Raw genomic sequence first — 24,528 nt, 5'->3', positions numbered from 1 at the left:
AGAATATGGGATGTGTTTGGAGAGCAAAAATGGGACATGTGAAAAGGCAGGGAGTACAGAACGTGTAAGTGGAGAGGGAGGTTAGGACACTTGAGAGGAGAGCTAGAGTGGGACATATGAGGGAGAATTGAACATGTGAGAGGAAAGGGAGAATGGGACATGCGAAAGGAGAGTTAGATTAGGATGTGCAAGAGGTAAAATGGGATGTGTGAAAAAAGAGGTAGATTGGAACGTGTATGAAGAGAGGTAGAATTGGATCAGTGAAAAAATAGTAATGTTTCCTCTAAGATGCATGGGTGAGCGGCTGCACAGCAACCTCAAACATAATGCACATTGAAATAAGGAGCTCGCTCACAACTTTGTGAAAGTTCCATTACATTTAAAATGTAAGCTTTCCAAGGACAAGAAAGCAGTGCTCAGAGCAGCACGTTCAAGGTTTGTAGTTCTCCCAGTACAAAGAAAAAATGAAGGGAACATTATTCAAGGTTTATTTTTTTGAGGACGGGAATGATCATGACAAATATGAATGAGCTGAGGGCAGTACCTAAAAAGAGAGATCCGTAGAGTAGCCAGATGTATGGTGTTATACTAGACGGTCTGGTTTTTAGCCAGTCTGACCACTGTCCATTACCAAATGGCTTTCCTATGCAGCATTTTGACCTTTAGTCCATTTACCCAAATAAATTACCAGCAGAGGCCTGTGATCATTCCTTTCCCCACCTGTGGCAGCCTTGGTGCGACAGAGTGCAGAAAACAATTTATTTTTCATACTTTTTTCCCACCAGACCACCACCGCCCATTATCTCTCAAACAGTGCTGAATCTCTGAATGTGAAGATGCAAATCCGTGCCGACATTACTGCGTAAGTGATGATGTCACCCTCCACATGTCACAACGGTGTCCGATATTAATGGTCTTTGGCACCGGCCACCCTACAGAATTGTTAACAATATCAGCTAACATGAGAGGTAGGAGGAGAAGTTGGCTGGTCAATAGTTTAGCGGGAATAGGGTCGAGGGAGCAAGAAGTAGGCCTCATGGATAAGATGAGCTCGGAGGGGACATGAGGGAAGATAGAAGAGATGCGAGCTCAAGGCTAGAGCAGGGGGGGAGCTTTCGAGGAAGGACAAGGGTAAGGGAGGGAACTGATGGCTTTGATCTTAGTGACAAAAAAAGCCATGAACTTCTCACATTTGGCTTTGAAGATGAGGGTGAAGGAGACAAGGGAGAGAGGTTTAAGAAAATGGCTTGCAGTTGAGAAAAGAAGTCAGGGTTATCTGTATATTCTAGGATGATCGTGGAACAGTGAGCAGTTCTAGCAGACGAGTGAATGACCCAATAGTGTTTTCTATGAATATTTGCCAATTTCTGCCATATTTGCTGGTGAATGGCTGAGCCAATTTACCACCATATTCGTTCCGTCTGCAACCTTTACCTTAAGGGAGTGGAGATGAGGGCCGTTCTGGGGAATTGCCAGGGTGAGTGAGAGAACGGTTTTATTGGGGACAAGAGCATCAAAAGGTGAAGGTGAGGGTGGGGTTGAGTAGATTGATTGTTACAGAAATGTTGTGGTGAATGGCGGGTCAAAGGCTTGATAGCTTGGATTTCAAAAGTGAAGTTGTAAGTGAATTGGAGGAAAATTTTCTCCAAATACAGGAGGAGGGTTGGGAGGTGGAAGGGGGCGGTTTGTGGAGATTGAGATAAGGAAGTGATCAGAGATGGGTGCAAGGTCAAGGTGCGGGGTTGGGGGGGTGTGCGGCTGTGAATATGGGTCGAGTAGTTTATATGGAGTGTGAGATTAAGGGAGGAGAGGAGGGCAGAGAACTCAGAGGAGAGCATGCTGAATTACCATGGAGGTCGAAAACACTGAGGACAAGACGCCGCTCGGTGCAGAGGCTGAGGGAGGAATGCAATGAAGATATCACTGTGAGAAAATTGGCATGGTACTGTGGCGGCTGCAGAGAATGAGAATTGTTGTAGTCCAATAACCCAGCCACATGTTGGTGAATGAGCAGAGGGAGCACGCCAGACTTCAGCCCAATACTCACCATTGATACCAGCGGCTGGATTTTCCTGTAGGAAATGGGAAATGGGATGTGGGCTCGAGTCCGAGTCACAAACCCGTCTCTGATGTAAATCTGTTACCAGCAATGATTCTTCCTGAATTGGGGCCTTAATTAGATAAGGGATGGGTCTGCCATTCGATTAGGCTACAAGAGTGTGAGAAAGGAGGAGGACTGATTTCAGAGTGGGCAGGATAAAAGACACCAGTGTTGTGCCTGAATCATCCTGTCAAGGGAGCTTCAGGTAAGAGAAAAAACTGTTCTGAAGCCAAAGTGCATAAAATCAGTCATTAAAACTTTTGATTGATCTATTGTTTTGAGCTTTCACTTTGCTACCTCAGAACCCATTTACAAATACAGTCACAGATGGCCCTTAAGCTTCTCTCTTCACTCCTGCCTGTGTGCGCAGACTGTAATGTGCAGCTACTGGAGCTGCCAGCAAAGTGGTGCAATTGAGCTGACCAGCCAATGTGAGGGACCTCTCTCCACATATGACCCTGAATAAAAGAGCCTCTCCCAACAGCCCCATGTGATCACTCCAATGCCATGAGGCACTGAATAAACAATGCCTTGGGCACTCCTGACTTCACACCATCTCATGTGAGTGAGGATCTCAATAAGATCTACCACTTAATGATCTTGACATACAGCAGGAAGCCATTCTGTGGTAGCCTGCATGCAGTCACAGTGACGCTCCGCTTGGCAGTGATGAAAGCCCTCAGGAGACACAGATTGGAGGTCAGTACCTGGTGAAGCAGGGAGCAGATGTGTTCCCATCTGCTGGAGTTCACTGAGGCTGTGTGGGCTCATGGACTGCGAATGAAAGAGTCCATGCAGCAGATGAGCTCAACCACGTCCCAGGGCTTAGAGCGCACAAACCTCTCCCATGAGAAGGTGGTAAATTCATGGGGAGTCATATGCGGCAGTACCTGAAGGACATGCAGGAGCAGCGCACTGTCTGCACAGAATTCATGGCACTTTCTGTAGCCTGGACCAGTCAGTTCAGCACCTGGGCACTGATATCCATGGAATACATGAAACATTTTACAGCCTGGACAGGTCAGTTGCAAAGGTGGCAGCTGTGCCCCAGTGGCAGCCTCCCTCAAGGCACCAGGAACGCCAACCAAGGGCTGAGGATGTGCCTGAAGAGAATGAGGGTGTCACACCTCTTGCGGCACCCTCATCATCTTCAGCTTTCTCGGCCCCTCTGACAGAGGCTGCATCTGTGGAGCAGGGCCCAGAGATGGGGGCTGTTCCTGCAGAGGTGCTGGCAGAGCAGTCCCAGGGGAGGCCCCAACCAGTCCCTCCAAGATGATGATGACCACCATAGTCATCACAGCCATGGGGTAAGAGATGTAAGCTGTCTGCCTCTACCTCCTCGGAGGCAACAAGAGAACAATGCAGGAGGGTCTGAGGAGGGCACTGCGTCTGTCCGAGCGCCAAGTGGGTCACTGTGGTATTATGTAGATGTTGCACATTGTTAGTAAGTAAGGCTCACTCTGTAAATAAACTCAGCTCTTTGTTATCATGGGTTGTATAATTTAATTAACTTCATACGGAACAGTAGTAAAAGTGTGTGAACAAAATATTAGCTTCTCATTGGTGACAGTGGAGACTCCAGGCAGTAGTCCATCTCTCCGTGACTGTAAGATGGCATAAGCTGGATGTACAGTTGTCTTTCCTGTGCCAGCAGAGGTTTACTGCATTCACAGCCGTGTGGTTAGTCCCACAGGCTTCAGAATTTATCAGCTGAGCCTTTGCTGGGTTAGATTGTGCCTTGTCATCATGGCTTCCTGGAAAGACCTCGTTGTGACATCCCAGGCCAGGCCATCTCTACAGTCACTCGGCCCATCTTACACAGCAGAAGGTTCTTCTTCCATGTCCCCTGCCCCATCCTCTCCCACATCCTGTTCCCTCTCCTCTTCCAAAGACATCACACCTTCCTCTGTCTCCACCTCTTCAAGGGTCAGAACCATGCGAGATACCCTGGCAGTGTGTATTACACGGTGCCACCCATGTTGCCCGAGCAGTGAAAGTACATTTTTTGCAGGCCAACGGACTGTTCAGCAGGGGTTCCGGTGGACAGGTGGCTGTCATTGTAATGTCCTTGTGACTCTGCTTATGGTGCTGATAGAGGAATAATGAGCCATCTCCTCAGAGGACTAGTTCCCTAGCATCCATACACAGGCCTGCGGGGAAGATGGGATGGAACAGCTGCAGAAGGATTGACTGGCAAAGAATGAAAATGCCACTGCAGCTTCCATGAAAGCATGCACAGACATGCAGGAAATTCTTCCTGTAGTCCAGACCAGCTGCCCATTCAGGAAGTGATAAGGCTTTTTGTTGATGAACCTCTCTAGTCTGTCAGCGGGTGTCCTGATGGCAACATGGGTGCAGTCAATAATAACCTAGACTTGGGGGAAATCTGGTAATAGCAGCAAAACCCAATGCTCTCTGAGCTTGGGAGGCCCCATCAATGGGAAATGTGATGGAATCTTCAGCCTTGGTGAAGATGGCGTCTGTGACCGTCATGATGCAGCCGACTGTAAGATACTGCAGAGATCTGCAGCTGAACCCTGAAATGATCCAGCAGCAAAGAAATTCAAGGCCACAGTGACTGATACTGGCAGATCCTGGCTGTGAGTGGAGCGAGATGTGAGTTTCTCACTGATGAGGGCACAGATGTCTATGAACATCTCCCCGGAGAGTCGCAATGTCCTTCAGCACTGGTTTACCATGATGGCGAGTTAGCTTTACCTGTTCCAGTAGATTCTGTGCTCTGGGTAGTATCTCCTTCTCCTTCATGGCCTTCATCTCTCTGCTGTGGCCTCCTGATGCCCGGGGTCCCTTTTTTGTTGTGTGTGCCTCTGCTGCACTATTCAATGGCTTCCATTTGTGATGGTGCAGCACCCATCCCCAGCTGTACCCTTCCTCTTGATCAGATTATGACCCGACAGCCAGTCTGTTTCCAATCATACCTTCCCCACTGGAGGGTAATAAGTGAGGACTCCTGAATCCCTCATTGTGGGTAATCAGTGAGAACTCCTGAAACCCTCACTGGGGGTAATCAGTGAGAACTCCTGGATCCCCATCACCTCCCACACAGTTCAGCTGGGGCTAAGGTCAAGCCTTTTATTGAGGCATTAACAAGTTCAGTTGGCCTCATAATAGGTGTGGGTCTGCTCCGAGGCTCGCGCTCTTTCTGTGTTGCTGAAAATGGCGGAGGGTGCAAATGGAGGTGACACTTCCGTCCACGCTACTTAGTGGTCACTTTTCCTCTCCGTTCCACCTCTGTTTCGTCCTGATTTGGGATGGCAAAATCTGGCCCCAGGGTCAGCATCTGGCAGTTGTGATTGAAGGCATACCTGGCAATGCAGCAAGATAGAGCTGGTGTCCCAAATGATAAATCTGTCAGAGCAGCCACATGTAAATTCTCCACCAACAAACCAGTGAGGAAGATAGTAGGGCAGGGGACTGTGTCCCTTAAAATGGGGCATGGAGTCGTGAGAGAATCTTACTTTCAATCTATGGACAACAATGCAGGATGTCACTCAGATTTTAAAATAAATTCTGGATTTTTACAATTTCAATTCATATGACGTTATGATGTATTATTTTGTGTTATTTAAAAATGACATATACATGAAAGTGGTTGTTTCTACACACATAAAGATGCAGCTTCTTAGAATGTTTGTCTGCTGGGGGCTTGGTGACATTGTCATAATTTAGCTGTACTCCTCAAAATGATGCTGAGGTACGCAAGTATTTACCTGAGAAAAATGCTTCTGTTACTGTATAGTTGGTAAGTATAAATATCTAATTTCATTAATGCAGATGACTTTCACAAGTCTCTTCCAATGCTTGTCACTCATAGTCACAAGTTCATTCTCAAGCAATCAATTATAATCAAATATTTCATACCTTCTCATTATATGTCTTCCAATACTCTTTTAGCAAGAAGAAATGATGAAGAGAGTCTCTGAAGAGGTTTACACTTTGTCATATTGTGTACTATTTACTGAAGATTGAGCTGGCCCTATATTGAAATTACACTAATTTTCCCTCTTCTAAATATAAAGATTGCAATAGGTCCTAAATTGTAATGTGTATAATCATTCATGGGACTGGACAAGTGGGCAGAATAATTCAATTTAAGCAAATGAGTTAATTTTCCATTAAACAAGTAGGATTGCTGATTACTCAGTGGAGAAATATAGTGTGCTTTTGAGCTGCGCTGACACTCAAGGTTCTAGGTTTGAGCTGGTAATTCTGTTTTTGTTTTGGATTTCCAGCATCCGCAGTAGCTTTTAGCTTTTTGTTTTTAACTAATGTCTCCCTCGCTCCCCTCCCCAGATCCTCACAAAAAAATTGATAGACTCTAGAAAAAAACAGATAAAGCAGTCATTTTACCACCTACCTATCTCAGCACTTGTGGGGGTGGTATGAACAGCAAAATGCTAATCCAAGTCAGTTTTGACAAATATTAGAAATAAGGGAGATGGTGGCGTGGTAGTAATGTGGCGTGGTAGTAACGTCACTGGACTAGTAATCCAGAGGCCCAGGCTAATGCTCTGGTGACATGGGTTCAAATCCCATCACAGGAGCTGTTAATAATTAATAAAATTTGGAATTAAAAAGCTAGTCACATTAATGGTGACCATGAAACTATCATTGTCATAAAATCCCATCTGGTTCAATAATGCCCTTCAGGGAAGGAAATCTGTCATCGTTACCTGGTCTGGCCTACATGTGACTCCAGACCCACAGTAATGTAGTTGACTCTTAACTGTCCTCTAATGGCCTAGCAAGCCACTCAGTTCAAGGGCAATTAGGGAAGGGTAACAAATGCTGGCCTTGTCAGTGACACACACACCATGAAAAGAATAAATTTAAAAGAAATTAAAAATTATACAAATTAAAGTTAACTGAAAACATGCATAGTTAGTCAGGAGAGAAAATGACATAACATGTTCAAAAGCAAAATACTGCAGATTGTTGGAAATCCAAAATAAAAACAGGAAATGCTCAGCAGAGTTCTGATGAAAGGTTAACAAAAACAGAATTACCTGGAAAAACTCAGCAGGTCTGGCAGGGTGGGTGGGATAAATTAAACCAATTTATATTTCTCCCTTCTTCTAACTATGCTTCAGTTCTGCCAAAGGGCCATGAAGGCTCGAAACGTTAACTGATTTCTTCTCCGCCGATGCTGCCAGACCTGCTGAGTTTTTCCAGGTAATTCTGTTTTTGTTTTGGATTTCCAGCATCCGCAGTAGCTTTTAGCTTTTTGTTTTTATCTGATGAAAGGTTGTTGATCTGAAACACTGGCTGGGTAAGCCAGCCAAAAGTCCGTTGACTTCAGCGGGACTGGATAATCCTGTCCAATTAACTTTCTCTTCTCAGGCTTGCTGAGTGCTGCCAGCACTTTTTGGTTTTTGTATATGTTTTAAGGCAATCTTGTTCTCATATTTAAATCCAAAAACTGCTCAACGTTACTGTTACTTTTCCAACAATCTTTCTATCTGATCCTTTTCACTCCCCTCAAAATGAAAACTACCATTATCTGCATTACCCAAGCTGCTTCCACTCAAACCCCCTCCCAACAGTGTACCATCAAGACCAAATCCTATCATATGGTAAAAGCAAAATACTACGGATGCTGGAAATCTGAAATAAAAACAGAAAATGCTGGAAAAACTCAGCAGGTCTGACAGCATCTGTGGAAAGAGAAACAGGGTTAACGTTTCAAGTCCGTATGATCTTTCTTCAGAGCTACTCTTCAGACCCTTCTTCAAACTGATTATATGGTCACTACTGCTCTTCATCTAACATTGTTCAGTATCTATCATTGATGCAACCACACCTAGAATGCTGTGTACAGTTCTGGTCACTGCAGCGCAAAATGAAAATTGCAGCTATTGAAAGGATACAGAAGGGAGTGACCAGCAAGACTGAGGAGTTGGGAGATTGGGAAATGAGAAGCTTTTATGTAAATTGGGCATATTCTCACTGAAAAAGGATGAGAAGTGGTAAGATTGCTGTTTTCAGAATTCTAAAGGGATGAGATAATGTAAACTATGACAAGCTATTTCACCTTTTCCGACAGGATGTAAATTCAAAACTACTCTTAGAGAAATATTTCAGTGAGAAAGTGGCCAATCTATGGACCAAGTTCCTTAGGGAAATGATGGAAGCAGATAGTGCCGATTCATTCAAATGTTAATTAGATAGTAGACTTCTGTCAGAAAATGCTGTTTTGGGATCAAGGCCGGAATGGCAGGCAGGTGGGGGACAATATGGTGCAAAGGCCAAAAATTGCCGTTGTGAAACTACTTTGCAATCGTCCGCTCCACCCGTCAATGGCAGGCCGCATTTCCCACTGCCGCAAGTCAGGAACCTAATTTCAACTCGTTAGCATCTCATTATAAACCCTGCTCACCGGAATCATCCCCCCCATGTCAAATTTACCGCCTATCTCAGCGTGACTTGAGAACGGCGAGCTGTACGACTGCCTTTAAAAGGTGTGCACCTGGTGACCTGAACTTCAAGGGGAACTCGGAGTGAGTGCACTCGCCCATAGGATATCAAGGAAGAGGGGCTGAGCATTCACGGGGCGCTCAGGCAAGTCGCTATTACCCGGCCGACTTTCAGTGCAGTGCCGGGGCAAGGGCTCCAGTGCGGGTCAAGCTGGGGTGGAGTGGGGGGGTGGGCAAGGCAGCACAGACTGAAGGAAGCACACATGCACATGCTGGAGTGGGGGTGGGGAGAGGTGGTGGGGGAAGCAGCCACGCATTTGGAAAAGCTGGTCAAAAGTGAGCATTCTACTGCAGCTGAGACTGTTGAGCAGCAGCTCCATTGACATGCTTGGAGTCAGGCCTCTGAAACCTTTCTGCCCACTCAAGCAATGCGAAAGCATTAAGGTGCCACCAAATCCTCCAGAGCTTTTCACCCCTTGGGTGCAGACTGCAAATTAATGTGCATTTTAGGGGGCAGCAGAGCAATTGGCTGGCTGGGCAAGTTGTAGGATCCCCTTGTGAAAGGTGGCCATGGTGCAGTCATTGGTGGAGGTGCTCACAGCTCCTTGCAATATCTTTATGAAGGTTTGGGCCAGTATCGATCATGGTTCAAGCTAACAGTGCAGCCTTGCAGTGTGGGTTAGGAGAATGACTGCATCTGAGCTGAGGGCACAGCATGCAGTCCAGTGGGTGAAGCTGTCGCCAATCAGTCAAGTGGAATGGGGCAGAGGTGGGTGGGGTTTTGGACAGCCAATGAGCACATTACACACTGGCCACCCAAGTGATGGCCAGCACTCTCCTGCATGCGTGAAGGGGCCTTCAGACTTAACCAAGAGAGGTTCTTAGGCCAAAAACAAAAATAGTTGGAAAAACTCAGCAGGTCTGACAGCATCTGCGGAGAGGAACACAGTTAACGCTTCGAGTCCATATGACTCTTCATCAGTTCTGGCGAAGTCAGACGGACTCAAAACGTTAACTATGTTCCTCTCCGCAGATGCTGTCAGACCTGCTGAGTTTTTCCAGTTATTTTTGTTTTTGTTTCAGATTTCCAGTATCAGCAGTATTTTGCTTTTATCTGAGGTTCTTAGGACACATATGCTAACCCACACGTCTCTCTCTTTGATCCTGCAGGAGGAGAACATCAGAATTTTGGAGCTTGGTGATTCAGCGGTATGCCTCATGGCTTACAGAGACCAGAGAAAAAAGAGAGCAGCAGAGGCACCTGGCGCAGCAAAGGGAGGCGCTGATGAAGGGGCAGCAGGGGCTGCTGCGCACACAGCTTAAGATCCAGAGAGCCGTCGCTCGTAGGCACCTCACTAGACCCAAGGTCTATAGGCAGCATTTGTCATTCCTGCAGGCATCACTGATGTGTCCAGTGAGTGTGAGGCCGGACCATCACTTTGGTCTGAAGGTTACACACTGCACAGGGAAGAGGCCCTGAACTGAGACACCTGCCTTTATCTTGTGCAGGAAACAAGGTTTCACATCTGAGTGACACGAACACTGCTCATCATAACAAGGAGCCACAGGTAGGGAGACATTCTTGGGACTTTATTAACAAAGTGAACATTATGTACAAGTGATTAACACCAGTTCCCAGGCTGTGCAACTACTTGCTTCTTAACCTTTCTATCATCTTCTTACATCTTTCTAACCTTGCCTCTATGTCTTGGTGCTCACCCAACATCCACAGCGGATATGGAGGCAGCCTGCTGACTGCTATGCCTTGTCTGTGGTGACCTTTGTGGGCATCTTCTGGAGGTCCAAGACCTGGGGGGGCCCTGGCCTGCTTTCGGGGTCCTGCTGTGTGGCAGTGGCAGTGGCACCCTCCTTGGCCTGTGGGCTAGAGCTGCTGGGGTCACAGGAAGAGAAGATTTGGATGTACCGGACGCTCCCAGGATCACCTGAGTGGACGGCCATGGGGTGTGCACCTGCTGATCCTCCTCCTAATGGGTGCCTGAGGGTCCCTGGCTGACTCTTTGAGGAGAAGGGGGAGCTGGAGTGAGATCGAGCTGCCTGGCACCCCCCTTGTGTTGACACTGTTGGAGGCCGACTATGGCATCAGCAATGGAGTTCAGCCCACGCAGCAATGCAGGACCAATGTCCTGGACCAAGGTCTCCATGGCAGCCGCCATCCTACCACTGTTGACCTCAGTGAGTTGGCATGCCTGCGCTATCACCTCAGACTGAAAGCGGATGGACTCCATTGTGTTTGCAATCTGAGGAATGCAGCAGACATCCTGTCCTGATGTTCCAGAGCTTGCCTTTACAGCTCCATTAACTGAGGTATGACCAAGTCCAAAGGTTCTTGTCTGACTCGGACTCAGCAGATTTCTGGGCTCGAACAGATCTCCGAGTGCCGGAAACCTGGGAAGTCCCTGCTGCCCCATGCTGTGCATCAGACAGTGCAATGTGCTCACTAGATTGTGATCCTAAAGCTACTCTAGAACTAGGTCCCATCGAGGTGTGTGTCTCTGCCCTTGTGGAGGGTGTGGGTGAGCGCTGTGACAGGTCTTCAATTAGGGTGTCATCAGATTCTTCTTCTGTGGTGTCCTCGGGGCTTGAGTCGAGGGCCTGGCTCGAGAACTCCCTCGGCTGTTTCCCAGATGTGCCTGCGAAAGCAAGGAGAGATAATTAGAGCATAGCAGGGGACTGCGGAACAGGGGAACTCACTCACAGCATGGTTGTCTGAGAGATGTTGCACTGCTGGACCACCGACCTCACCGTCACAGAACGGTCCAGGTCATCATGTGCCAGCCAGATGACTCTATTCTCAAAGTCTGTGAGAACCTTGATGTCAGGCATTCCTCCACCAGTCTGCCACCTCTCCCTTTTGTTGTGTGCCAGCTTGTCCTGCATGAATATAGATGGAGAGAGTGTAAGCAGGATGCCTGCAAGGCCAGATGAGAAGGATGCCTGGCATGTGTGGGTGGTGAGTGGTGCCATGGGCATGATGAGGATATGATCCGCAGGGCAGATGAAGGTGTGTGTGAGAGTGAATGGTGATGTCCCTTGAACTGGCAGTGAGTGAGATCCTTGTAGATGTGTGATGGGTTTGTGAGTGTGTGAGTTGAGAGTGATGAGAACAGTGACTTACCCTGGCGGAATGGGGGAGATCATTCATCCTCTTTCAGCACTGGGTAGCTGTCCTCTTTTGCTGGGCATTGGTGCTGACCACCGCTACCACCGCCTCCCATGTTGGATTGGTGACCTTGCTTGCTGGTCTTCACCCTGAGCGGGGGTAGAGGACTTCACGGCGGGCCTACACTGCATCCAGTAGATGCCCCAGGGAGGTGCTGCTAAATTTGGGGCCAGCATGTTTCCTCCCTTTGGCAGCCATGACTTTGCAGCAGCTTCCGATCCCTTAGAGAGAGCCAGCTCTATGCAGAGGTGCCCGTTAAACATGGCGCCTGGATTACTGAAGGCCTGAGGTGACAGTGGGGCGAGCGAATCAGAGGCCTCCCGCCAGTGATCCAGCATGTTTCCCAGGAATGCAATGTTAATGAGGCTGGACGCACCGGAGATGGAATGATGCAGCGCAAAAACTCACTATGGCAGCTGTGGGTAAAAAGTCTTTTTTCACATCCACTACCCCACTTTGTGCAAATCTGGGACAATTCCAATCTTAGTATGAGTAATGAGACATGACATATGGCAAGCTTGGGAGGAACAGGTAACCTTGACGTTTTGGTTTCTAAACCTTCCTACTGCCGGGAGTTTTCCTCACCTTTGCCTAGGCGTAAACTAAACAATGAAGATAGATTGCTATGCAAACTCAATAACTCGATTATTCTTGTATCATGTGACTACAAGGTTGGTTGATAGTGACCTGGGTGGACCATGCACATTATTCATCCAGCAAACCCTATGCGTATATACTGCATGCAAATTAATTTTACCAAAGCCGTAATTTGACCACAAAATTATACTATTTTCAGTAGCCAAATTACAAAGTTATCATAATTGTGCAAGACCGTTAGCTTGCTCAGGGATAAAATTATGCAATTTTTCCCCTAATGATTTCAGAAAAGTGTAATATAGGTTTTAACAGCTGATGCAATTATCATTTTATTTTTAACCCTCATTTTATTTTTAACCCTCATTTTAATAAAGAAATGTCTCAAGCAGTGCACAACTGTGTAGGACAGTGGTGCAGAAGAGTGTTTGGAACAGATTCTTGCAGGAAACCGGCCTGACTAAAAATGCATCGACACCTAAAAACAACAATTTGGGAGAATAAAAAAAAGTTATTCTTTCTAGGACACTGATTTAATAACAATGACCTTTACTGTTTCCTACTTCTGACAGTGATGTATCTATAGCCGCATCGACTCGAGCTCTGTCTGCTCCAAAAACACTTTTTCTATTTATATTTTAACATTTATGTCATGCCCAGTAAAGGCATGTCATATTATGAACTTGCAGTCAAGCCGAGGCGTAAAATGACGCGTGGTGACGTCAGGCGGGCGCCCGCCAAACTGTCAAAGGCCTATTAAGGCCACTTAAATATCAATTAAAGTGATAAACTGAGCTGCCCGTCCAACCTTAAGGTTGGCGGGCAGGCGAAGAGCCCAGGCGGCCTTCGCATTTATCATGAAACCTCATCCACGGGTGGGATGAGGTTTCATGAAGGGTTTATAAATTAAATACACTTTTTCATTAATGTTCATTGACATGTCCCGCCCCCGCTCGCCGAGCCAAAAATTCTGGCCCTGGGCCCAAATGCCCAGAGGCATGTGAAAATGAGCAAAGCCTCACATTGTATATTTCTTTTTCAAAAAGGAAGAAAGGAAAACTGTCTTTCCAAAGTAAATCCCCACTCTTTCTCATGATTTCCCTGTGCCACTGATAATTCTCTAATATCATTCTCAGTCCAACTGCTAGGAAATCAGCCATTTCCGCCTCTCTCTGCTGTTCTTTCCTGCTGGAAAGTATCAAGCCCACTCTCCGCCTTTCACAATGACACTGATGAGCTTGACAACTCAGTTTAGAAAATTAGAATCCTGCCAGCCAACAAAGCAAACTTTTATCCCACCGAAGAGTTAGATTCAAATCCATGTTCCAGGGGTGAACAGTAACATTGCTCAATCTGCTGAATTATTAACTTACACGTTTCCAAAGCCAATGCTACAAGTGGAAGCTACTGGGAAATCAACACTCCAATAGCAATGGAGAGGAAAGGTCATGTGAAGGGGACAGGGAAGGTGGGTTTTGCAAGTATAGTACACTATTAACTCAATCTTCTTGCTTTCTTCAAACACTGTATGCAATATTCTTGAATCAGAATATAGACACAGTTGTTCGCCAATCACTATCCTGGACAGCAGCTATTAAACATCTGCCTTCTGCAACATCACAAAATGGAGGTTACACAGCTCTGAATTAACATCTAATAAAATCTTCCACTGACTGCAAAATTATTTCTGTGTGGAGTGGATCTTCTGCTTCAGACACAGCAGATTTATCATCATTTGAAGCAAACAACTAAACAAAAATCCTCTACTCACCTGTACCGGAGGAAAATCCAGGACAGTTAAAGTTGTAATTCTTTATCTCACTGTACCATCTTTCAGACACCTCCTTACCTGCAGGAAGGAAAAAGAAGAAATGTTTTATTGCTTCTCAGTTGTGACTTGAGAAAGGCCTTTTGGAGAACAAAAATAGAATTAAAAAACATTGGCACATACAACTATTTTACAAAGCCATGTACCATAGGAATATCCATATAAAAGTGGCTTACATTGGTGTGCAAGTTCCACTTCCAGTTTGCACAAATAGACAAAAGTATAATTAATTTACCATGTTTAATAGTATTTTTTTTTCTTTTTCAAGGTTCACAGTTAAACTTTCAGAAAGAAACAGAAAAGTAGTCACAGATTTGAATATGTCGGTTCTTAACCTGAAATGTTGGCCCAGTTTTTTTTCTTGGGTCGAGTACTAGGAGTCAGGAAATTTGCCGGCTGTTTGCACCTGCCTCAGGAGAAGCTCATCTGATAGCAAGAACTTCATTCTGGGGGGTGGGTGTGGGATGGAGTCAGGCCCACCATCCCGGATCGGAGGCAGCCACAGGGGCTGTCGAGTGCCGAGGCAGGCTGTTTAAAAGGTCTGCCTCAGTTCTCTAGGACTTTGTCCCAGTTGTTATCTTAAATATTAGGCCCTCTAACCCTCACCCTCCACTCACTCCCCAGGCATCCATGGCAACCCATGTCCCCCACCCACCCCCATGGCCCCTTATAGCCCCCATGCCAACTTCATGCCAACTCAATGCCAACCCAGCCAGCACCCTTTTCCCTCACACCTTCCATGCCAATTCAGCCAGTATCCACCATGGGCTGACCTCATGAAATAAAATTCTAAATATCTATTACAGCTTTTACTATATTTAAGAAATGCTCCCATTTATGAAAGTCCATTCAAAACATTTAAATACCCGCAAGTACTTAATTCCTTATAAAAACAAACAGGCTTGTACTCATAACCCCACATGAAAGACAGCTAATCCTTTAATAACCACTTTGAGCTGTCAATCAAGCTGTGAATTTATCCCTGCTCGGATAATGATAGGTTGTGGTAAGCAGCCAAACATTAATAATGACATAATGATAACCCTTGGGGTAATGTCAACAAACAGCTACTGTAACTGCTAGAATAGATTTTTTTCAACTCTCACTGACACAGGCAGCCTTTAGCCTATTTTATTTTAAATCCTTAATGGGCTGTGGATTTCATAACTTCACGATTTGAATTTCTATATATCTCACTAATACAGGTAGGCTGTTTTCTTTTAATTTTTAAAGGACTTGGGATTTAAATTGCTTCACTGCTTGACATCTACAGCCCTTAACTGCTTTTCAAGAGTATTTGCAACTACTTTAAAAATTCATGACTCCCACACTGCAGGTGAAGGTGTGGGAGAATAAAATACATATACAGGATAACAAAGGGTTAAGTGGTTAAACTATATAATGGAATATTACAACAAAGTGTCCTTGAAACTAGGCCCATCCGTTTTCTCACTAGCACATAAAATATTAGACTAGTCACACTACCAGCTACCTTCCCAGACTAATGGGCGCCAGATGGGTTGGGCAAGTGTCAGGTGTGGTTGTAAACTAAAAGAACTATTGTGTGCATGCCAAAAGATATGAACTTTTTTGCTATAACTATGTGTGTACTCTGATGCTTCCTCAGAGTGTCAGCTAGCTCCATTGTCTGCTGCTGGACTCTCCGTGATATCACGATTTAATAAAGGCTTCCGAGACAAACCTCCTGGGTCTGAGTGTTCACTCCGCTTTCCGCTACAGTGAATAAGGGGTCTGTCTAAACGCAGCACTGAGTTCAAATGGCCCAGCTGAATTTGGGTTTCAAACCTGAGAGATTCATGCCCCACCCCCTTTCCCCCAATGGCGAATGTGGGATCTGTTGGAAAGGGGGGTGGGACTTCCAAATCCAGGGTCCGCCCTCCATTTTGAAGCCTCCGCGCATTCTCCACAACTCCACAAAAATTGAGGCCATTAACTCTGTTTCTCTCTCCACAGATGCTGCCAGACCTGCTGAGTATTTACAGCATTTTCTGTTTTATTCTAGATGTGCAGGATTGGTTTTACCAACATTGACTGTAAGGAACAGTAAGGGGTTTACTCAGTATTTCTATCAGAATTGCAACTTGTTATCAAATAGACTAAAATCGGTGTTTAGCATTTGAGGTACCAACCTCACAAAGCAGGGCTGACCAAAACAAGAGGGCAGAGAATACTAACTGGTCAGGATCAAAATGCAAATATTGTAGCTACTATTACAAAGAGAGAGAGTAACTGGGGTTGTTTTAAAAATCTGGAAAAGAAAAAAGAAAACACTTGACTCCTATAGAAAAGGTACTTCAATCACGTTGTGAAAAAGTATCAGGACGAAATATGACAAGCAAAATAACTCCAAAATGGAATGGAGTAAATGAACCCTAGAACCTTGACAGCACAGAAAGAGGTGATTTGGCCCATTGTGTCTGTCCCGGCTGAAAAACGAGCCACCCAGCTCAATCCCACTTCCCAGAATTTGGTCATTCCCAGAATGTAGGTTACGGCATTTGAGGTGCATATCCAGACACTTTTTAAATGAGTTGAGCATTTCTGCCTCTATCACCCTATCAGGCAGTGAGTTTCAGACCCTTACCACCCTTTAGGTGAAAAATATTGTTCCTCAACTCTCCTCTACTCTTTCTACCAATCATTTTAAATCTATGCCACCTAAACACTGGTCTCTTTGCTACAGTAAATAGGCCCCTCCCATCCACTCTATCCAGGTCCTTCACAATTTTGTACATCTCAATCAAATCTCCCCTCAGCCTCCTCTGTTCCAAGGAGAACAGCCCCAGCCTATCCAATCTTTCCTCATAGCCACAATTTTCCAGTCCTGGCAGCATCCTCATAAATCTCCTTTGCACCCTCTCTGTAATCACATCCTTTTTTTAATGAGGCGACCAGAGCTGCACACTCTACTCAAGTTGTGGCCTAACTAGTGTTTTATATAGTTCCAGCATAACTTCCCTGTTCTTCTATTCTGTACCTCGGCTAATAAATGAAAGGATTCCATATGCCTTCTTAACCATCTTGTTAACCTGCCCTGCTACCTTCAGGGATATGTGGACATTCACTCCAAGGTCCCTCACTTCCTCCCACACCTCTGGGCATCCTCCCAGCTATTATGTAGTTCTTCACCTTGTTTGACCTTTCCAAATGCATCATCTCATAATTCTCCAGGTTGAATTCCATTTGTCATTTTTCTGCCCACCTGACCAGTCCCCACCAATGAATGGACCAGTTCTGCCCACCTGACCAATTAATGGACTAAACTGCTTGGAAAATGAGACAGTTAACGCCTGAAACTACTGAAGGCAGTTTTCAGATCAAGGTGTTGCAGAGGGCTCGAGACACAAGTGACAAGAAGGTATTGTCCCTCACTGAGTTTGGCTAAAGCAATGCAAGAGATGGAGGATAGAAAGGTCACTGAGAAGGGATGAGGGCAGTGGCAAATTGACAAACCACAAGGAGGTCAGAAACTAACCAAACAAATAAAACAAAATGGTAATAACTCCTGCATCACATGGACTGAATGTATCTTAGCAACACAGCAACACACTGGCGTTTGACATTAGCCTTTCCAACCTTGAGAACCACTCACCAAAGAGTAGCAGTATTAATTTAGATACTTGTGCATGTTTACAACAAGAGTGGGTTCAAGAAACAAGTGGATACGTTTTTGAAGATGAAAAGGCCAGAGATATATAGCATTATGTAATTAGGCAGGACTGGGATCAGGAACTCAACATATAGAATATTTCAAGTGCAAATTCACATCCTCCTATCCAGAACAGCTTTAACAACAATGCATGTTTGCATTTTATACCACCATTAACATAGTAAAATAGCCTAAGGTGCTTTATTAAAATAAAACTTGACACCAAGCCACATTAGGAGATATTAGGAGAGACGATCAAAAGCTTGGTCACAGAGTTAAGTTTTAAGGAGCGTCTTAAAGGAGAAAAAGGTAGAGACACAGAGACTTAGGGAGGGAATTCCAGAACTTAGGGCCTTCTGAAGGTACAACTGCCAAAGCTGGAGCAATTAAAATCAGGGATGCACACATGCTGGAGTAGCGGAGAGATCGCAGAGGATTGTAGGATTGGAGGAGGACACAGAGAGAAGGAGGGACAAGGCCATGGAAGGATTTAAAAGCACGGATGAGAATTTTAAAATTGAGGTACTGTCAGACTGGGAGGCAAAGTAGGTCATAGAGTATAGTCGTGATAGGTGACCGGGACTTGGTGTAATTTATGATGCAGGCAGCAGAGTTTTAGATGAGCTTAAGTTTATGTGGGATGTAAAATGGGAGGCCAGCCAGGAGAGCATTAGAATTGTCAAATCTAGAGGAAACAAAGGCATGGATGAGGGTTTCAGCAGCCGATGAGCTGAGGCAGCAATTGGGTGACGTTACGAAGGTGAAAATAGGCGGATATGTGGTCAGAAGCTTAAATCAGGGTCAAATGCAATACCAAGGTTGTGAACAGTCTGGTTCAGCCACAGACAGTTGCGAGGGAGAAGGATGGAGTGGGTGACTAAGGAATGGAGTTTGTGGCAGGGAACAAAAACAATGCCTCCAGTCTTCTCAAAATTTAGTTGGAAGAAATTTCTGCTCATCCAGTACTGGATGTTGGACAATATAACATATCAGAGACAATGAGGGGTCAAGAGAGCTGGTGCTGAGGTAGAGCTGGGTGTCGCTGGCATACATGTGGAACACGACATAGTGTTTCTTGATGATGTCACTGAGAGGCAGCATAGAGATTAGAAGTAGGAGGGGGCCAAGGATAAATCCTTGGGGCAGGGGGGGAGGTACCAGAGGTAACAGTGTGTAGGTGGGTTTAGAAGGCACAAGTGATTCTGTGGCTACAAATGGATAGATAAAGAATGGAACTGCAGTGCCAGCCAGCTGGAACAGCATGAGCGGAGGATGGAGTGGTCAAGCTTGTCAAAGGCTACAGACAAGTTGGGAACAACGAGGAGGGATAGCTCACCACAGCCATTCATAAAGAGTCTCATGTGTGATTTTGGTTAGGGCTGTTTCAGTGCGGTGACAGGGGTGGAAACCTGACTGGAGGGATTCAAACATGAAGTTGTGGCGAAAATGGGCACTTCTTGGGAGGTGAGAATATAGTCAAGATGTACACTACCAGGGTGCCATGCAGAATTTATTAACTAGCACTTCAACCTTAAGTGGGATACAGAAAACATAGTCATCTCATCAAAATAATGATCTCATCATTAGCTCAATAGAAACTAAAATTGGAAACTGCTCCTGAAACTTGGAACAGCTATGAAAATTTGGCTGAAAAGTTTATCTGCCCAATCTCTACTGGCATATCCCTGCCTACCCCAAAAATGAACTCTGGATGATAAATGGCCAAATCTTCTGGTCTCTGGATCATTGGAGACTGGACATACGATTGAAGATGTGCATAAGGACCCTGTGGAAGTCCTAATGCGTAAACTCCATGGGAACTGCCTGGGAACTTTAAACTCGCAATGGACAATTTCCCTGCTGCCCAGGACCCTTCGTGAAAGTGTCCGACTCTGAGCTAGAATCAGAGGCTTCGGCCAGTTTTCTGTGGTACTTACCTGGGTAGTTACCCAGGAAATATTAGGCAAATTAAAACCTAGTCTAACACTTGGGTAACTACACAACCAGCCCCCCAATCACAACCCACCAACCACCCGACCACCCTTTGACCTGACCCAACTAACCCCCTGACCCAAACTGACTAACCCCCTGACCCAAACTGACTAACCCCCTGACCCAAACTGACTAACTCCCTGACCAAACTGACTAACCCCTGACCCAAACTGACTAATTCCCTGACCAAACTGACTAACTCCCTGACCAAAATGACTAACCCCCTGACCCAAACTGACTAACCCTTGACCCAACTTCCAACCCAGAGTGGTTGACTCCATCCTCCTCTAATGCTGCCTGACTATCCCCCCAAACTCCACTACCCTGACCCAGCTACCCCCCACCATCCCCGACCTGACTACCCCCCCGACCTGACTACCCCCACCACCCCCGACCTGACTACCCGCACCAATGTTTGTGGTGCAATGCTGCAGTATAATTCCGGCTCAGTATTTGACATCCTGTTCACTATAACCCATCATTCCAGTCACATGCCCATTCTTCAGATAATGTGTCTTAACATGTTTTCATTTATAAATGTAACTGGCAGGGAACAACTACGAGGTGACAGGGCTGGTTGGCAGAGACATGGTGAAGGCGGCTGGGACTCCAGCGTGCAGTTTTTACTCAGTGTGAAATCATCTCCGACATGAATTGGCACATTTCCTTTTGTTTAAAAAAAAACAGGCCTCGTCGGTTAAGTTTGTGTTACTGTACTAACCGGGTTGGTCATACGATGCCCAAGCGAGGTTCTCTCCACACTGTCCCCGGCTGGATTCCGGGCTGTGTTTGAGGACCCGGGTACTGGCCAGAGCCTCGGCATATCTGCACAGAGAGAGAGAGAGAGAGAGTCAGGACAAGCAGAGCATCCAAAACCAAACACTGCAGACATTAGCAAGGAGCTTACTGTTGTGCTTCTTTGCAAAGTTTGCTGCATAGTTTCAATCCAGAGGCACCGTGTTTCTTCCTGTAATCGTTGTGAGTTTTTAAAACTTCACGGGAAAACTCCTTAGAAGCTGAAATAGTAAATTAAAAATCACAAATGTAAAATAAACAAAGGGGCAATGCTCCAAATACATGTGAAAAGACTGACCTGATTTCCCCATTTTTGCTACTTGCTGCTGATCTTTAACAGTGAATGTTGAGGAAAGTTAGTGAACTGGCTGAGGTGGAAGGCACTGAGCTCACACTCGCTTACCTCATTCAAACCGCCATCGCCTTATAAGGAATCGGAAAAAACCTTTTCCGGGATGGAATCCAGTGAGGGAAACACCAGCTCAGTAGCTCCTCCTGCTAAGATGCAGCTGTATCCAGGGTTCACTCCCCGGGGTGCAGCTCTGTCCGGGATTCGCATCCCGGGGTGCAGCCCTGCCCGGGGTTCGTTCCCCGGGGTGCAGCTCTGTCCAGGCTTCACTCCCTGGGGTGCAGTTTTGTCCAGGGTTCGCTCCCCGGGGTGTCGCTCTGCCCATCGTTCGCTCCCCGGGGTGCAGCCCTGCCCGGGGTTCGCTCCCCGGGGTGCAGCCCTGCCCGGGGTTCGCTCCCCGGGGTGCAGCCCTGCCCGGGGTTCGCTCCCCGGGGTGCAGCCCTGCCCGGGGTTCGCTCCCCGGGGTGCAGCCCTGCCCGGGGTTCGCTCCCCGGGGTGCAGCCCTGCCCGGGGTTCGCTCCCCGGGGTGCAGCCCTGCCCGGGGTTCGCTCCCCGGGGTGCCGCCCTGCCCGGGGTTCGCTCCCCGGGGTGCCGCTCTGCCCATCGTTCGCTCTCCGGGGTGCAGCTCTGCCCATCGTTCGCTCCCCGGGGTTCAGCCCTGCCCGGGGTTCGCTCCCCGGGGTGCCGCCCTGCCCGGGGTTCGCTTCTCGGGGTGCAGCCCTGCCCGGGGTTCGCTCCCCGGGGTGCCGCTCTGCCCGGGGTTTACTTCTCGGGGTGCAGCCCTGCCCGGGGTTCGCTTCTCGGGGTGCAGCCCTGCCCGGGGTTCGCTCCCCGGGGCGCAGCCCTGCCCGGGGTTCGCTCCCCGGGGTGCAGCCCTGCCCGGGGTTCACTCCCCGGGGTGCATCCCTGCCCGGGGTTTGCTTCTCGGGGTGCAGCCCTGCCCGGGGTTCGCTTCTCGGGGTGCAGCCCTGTCAAGATTTCCCTCCACGGGGTGCAGCTCTGGGTGTGTTAGAGTCCAGATGCAGCTCAGCCCAGGGTTCTTCTTCCCCGAGTACTTCTCTGTCCAGGGCTCACTCCTCAGAGTGCAGTTAAGTCAGGGTGCAGCTCTGTCCACGTTTTGCTCCCCAGGGCACAGAGACCAGCAAAACCTCGTCCACAGAGTGACTCCAGGTAACTCACCGATCATGCTGAGCCCCTCAAGGTTCAGTTGAACAACCAGATTTTCACAATACATTTGTGGTCCAAAATTTAACGTGACAATAAGTGAGTTAAATGCACAGGCTAGTAAATAAAACAAGTCCAGAATCCATTTTGCTAGAGCTGAGAAACAAAGAAGGCATGATCATGCTACTGGGGATTTTATAGCCCTCCAAATAGTGAGAGGGAGCGAGCTAGAGGAACAAATCTGCAGGGAAAACCACAGAGATGAGCAAGAGCTATAGAGCAGTGATGCTGGGGTACTTTAATTACACAACTATCAATAGCTGTAGTAATTATGCTTTTATTTAGTCTGTAATGTACCTTTAGGAATAATACTTGTTAGGCAAGGTCACATGATCTGTAGTAACCAATAGGAGAGTAGTGCAGGCTACCTCAGAGTCAGTGTAGAAATAGAGTTGGAGTTGAAAGCACATGTGTAGTTGCTGCTGAGTATATTGTAAATAAACTAAAGTTTCCACCCAAGAAGTGTCTGCAGATCAACTCTATCATTAATAGCAGAACTCAGCCACCCTATAACAATAGTGTTAAAGGATAAGGAGAGGGAAGGATTTCTGAAATGTATTCAGGAGAATTTCCTTGATCAGTGTGTTCTTGGCCCAACTAGAAAGGAGGCATTGCTGGATCTGGTGCTGGGAAATGAGTTGGGTCAAGTGGGCCAAGGCAAATTCTTCAAGCAAGAGCCAGGCCAAATAAAATAGGTTGAGAGGAGAAGTGAAGAGAAAAATAACACTGGCAAAGAGGGAGTATGAAAATAGAATGGCAGTCAACCTGAAAAGGGAACACAAAGAATCTTCTACCAGCATTTAAATAGTAAGTGCGTAGTGAGAGATGAATATTCAAACATACGTGGAGTAGGTCCTATCAGGACAAAGAGGGTGAAAGGTGCTCAGAGGCGCAGGGCAAGGCTGGAATATTTAATGAGTACTTTGTATCAGTGTTTTCTGTGGAATTTTATAAAATATCAGTAGAAGTTTAGATAATAGAGGTAATAGGAGATGGGGTGAAAATTGAGAACGAGGAGGTACTGGGAAGGCTGCCTATGATTAGAGCGGATAAGTCTGTACTGGCCTGCATCCCAAGTTGCTAAAGGAACTGGGTGTAGAGATAGTGAAGTGCTTACAATAATCTTCCAATCTTCCTTAGATACAGGGGAGGTACCAGAGGATTAGAAAGTGGAAAATATGAACATCCTTATTCAAGAAAGTGTGCAAGGACATTCCTAGCAGCTAAACAGGCCATTTAGTTTGATATCAGAAGCGGGTAAGATTTTAGAAACAAGAATCAGGGAAAAACTCAACAGGCATTTGGAGAGGTTTGAGTTAATTAAGCAGAGTCAGCACTGATTTGAAAAAGCAGACTGTGCTTGACTAATCCAGTTGAATTTTTTGATGAAGTAACAGAGAAGGTTCATGAAGGGAATTCAGTTGTATGTTGTCTATATAGATTTTTAGGAAGTATTTGACAAAGTGCCACATAAAAGGTTGGTTAACAAAATTGAAGCTCATGGAGTAGGAAGGACAGTATCAAATTGAATTTAAAAATTGGCTTGAGGACAGAAAACAGTGAGTCATGGTAGATGGTTGTTTTTCAGACTGGAAGGTTGTAGACAGTAGTGTTTCCAAGGGTCAGTGCTAGGACCACTGCGTCTTTTTTGCTCTACAGAAACCACTTAGATATTGGAATACAGAGTAAAATTTCAAAATGTGCCACCAGTACTAAACTTGGAACATAATGGGAATATTATAAGGAGATCACAGGCCAATGGAGTATGGAGACCAGCTTGTCAGAGTACTTTTAGACAGAATACTGAACTCAGAAATTTGGTGAGTGAGGGAATTCAGTGCAATGAGGGTAGATGTGCTGCTCTGTCCATTTGCAGAATAAGGATTGATTCAAGAGAGGGAGCAAGAGACAACGAGACTAGAGACCTGAAATCCAGAGGCATTAATTTGGTAAGCAGGTAAGTGAGTTTTAAAGTTCCTTTTTTCTCTAAACTGGGGACACAGTTTAAAGTAGTACCAGGATGATATTGTATTAAATTTACAGCTTAACTAGTTAAATTACTTAATATAATTACAACTAATCATTCAGTGATATTTCTAAACTTGAAACCCCAATTAAACAAAATACAATAAAGATGACAAAAATGTGATGTGTTGCAACTGTAGCATGCAGGTGCTAGTACACACCAGTGTGTGGATCAGGATTAGCAACCACATTAGCAACCACTATGGATTAGCAACCACATCTGCAGAAAGTGTCTGAAGCTCGAGGAACTTTGGCTCTGATTTGATGAGCTAGAATCAGAGCTTCAGACATTGCGATGAATCAAGGAAGCAGAAAGTTACCTGGACACTTTGTTC

General features: G+C 46.1%; 1 protein-coding gene across 3 annotated transcripts in view; it reads right to left on the bottom strand.

Moving 5' to 3' along the window:
* The window catches only part of glipr2l (GLI pathogenesis-related 2, like), a 49,625-nt gene extending 27,332 nt beyond the window's left edge, over positions 1-22,293 (bottom strand). The window contains exons 1-5 of one of the 3 annotated variants that reach the window (XM_078538673.1): positions 22,124-22,293; positions 20,708-20,816; positions 20,522-20,625; positions 14,082-14,159; positions 5,664-5,832 (exon numbers count right to left, since the gene is read on the bottom strand). In XM_078538673.1, coding sequence (XP_078394799.1) covers positions 5,801-5,832; positions 14,082-14,159; positions 20,522-20,625; positions 20,708-20,816; positions 22,124-22,178 — 378 coding nt within the window. In that variant the 5' untranslated portion in view covers positions 22,179-22,293 and the 3' untranslated portion in view covers positions 5,664-5,800. Of the gene's footprint in view, positions 1-5,663; positions 5,833-14,081; positions 14,160-20,521; positions 20,626-20,707; positions 20,817-20,893; positions 21,039-22,123 lie in introns of those variants that run through there. The other 2 variants (XM_078538671.1, XM_078538672.1) reach the window with 2 other exon arrangements.
* Positions 22,294-24,528: the final 2,235 nt, after the last annotated feature.

The sequence above is a fragment of the Cetorhinus maximus genome, chromosome 3 (assembly GCF_964194155.1).
Source record: "Cetorhinus maximus chromosome 3, sCetMax3.hap1.1, whole genome shotgun sequence".
In the NCBI taxonomy this organism is placed as follows: domain Eukaryota; kingdom Metazoa; phylum Chordata; class Chondrichthyes; order Lamniformes; family Cetorhinidae; genus Cetorhinus; species Cetorhinus maximus.
This window is presented reverse-complemented; position numbering and strand designations above follow the sequence as displayed.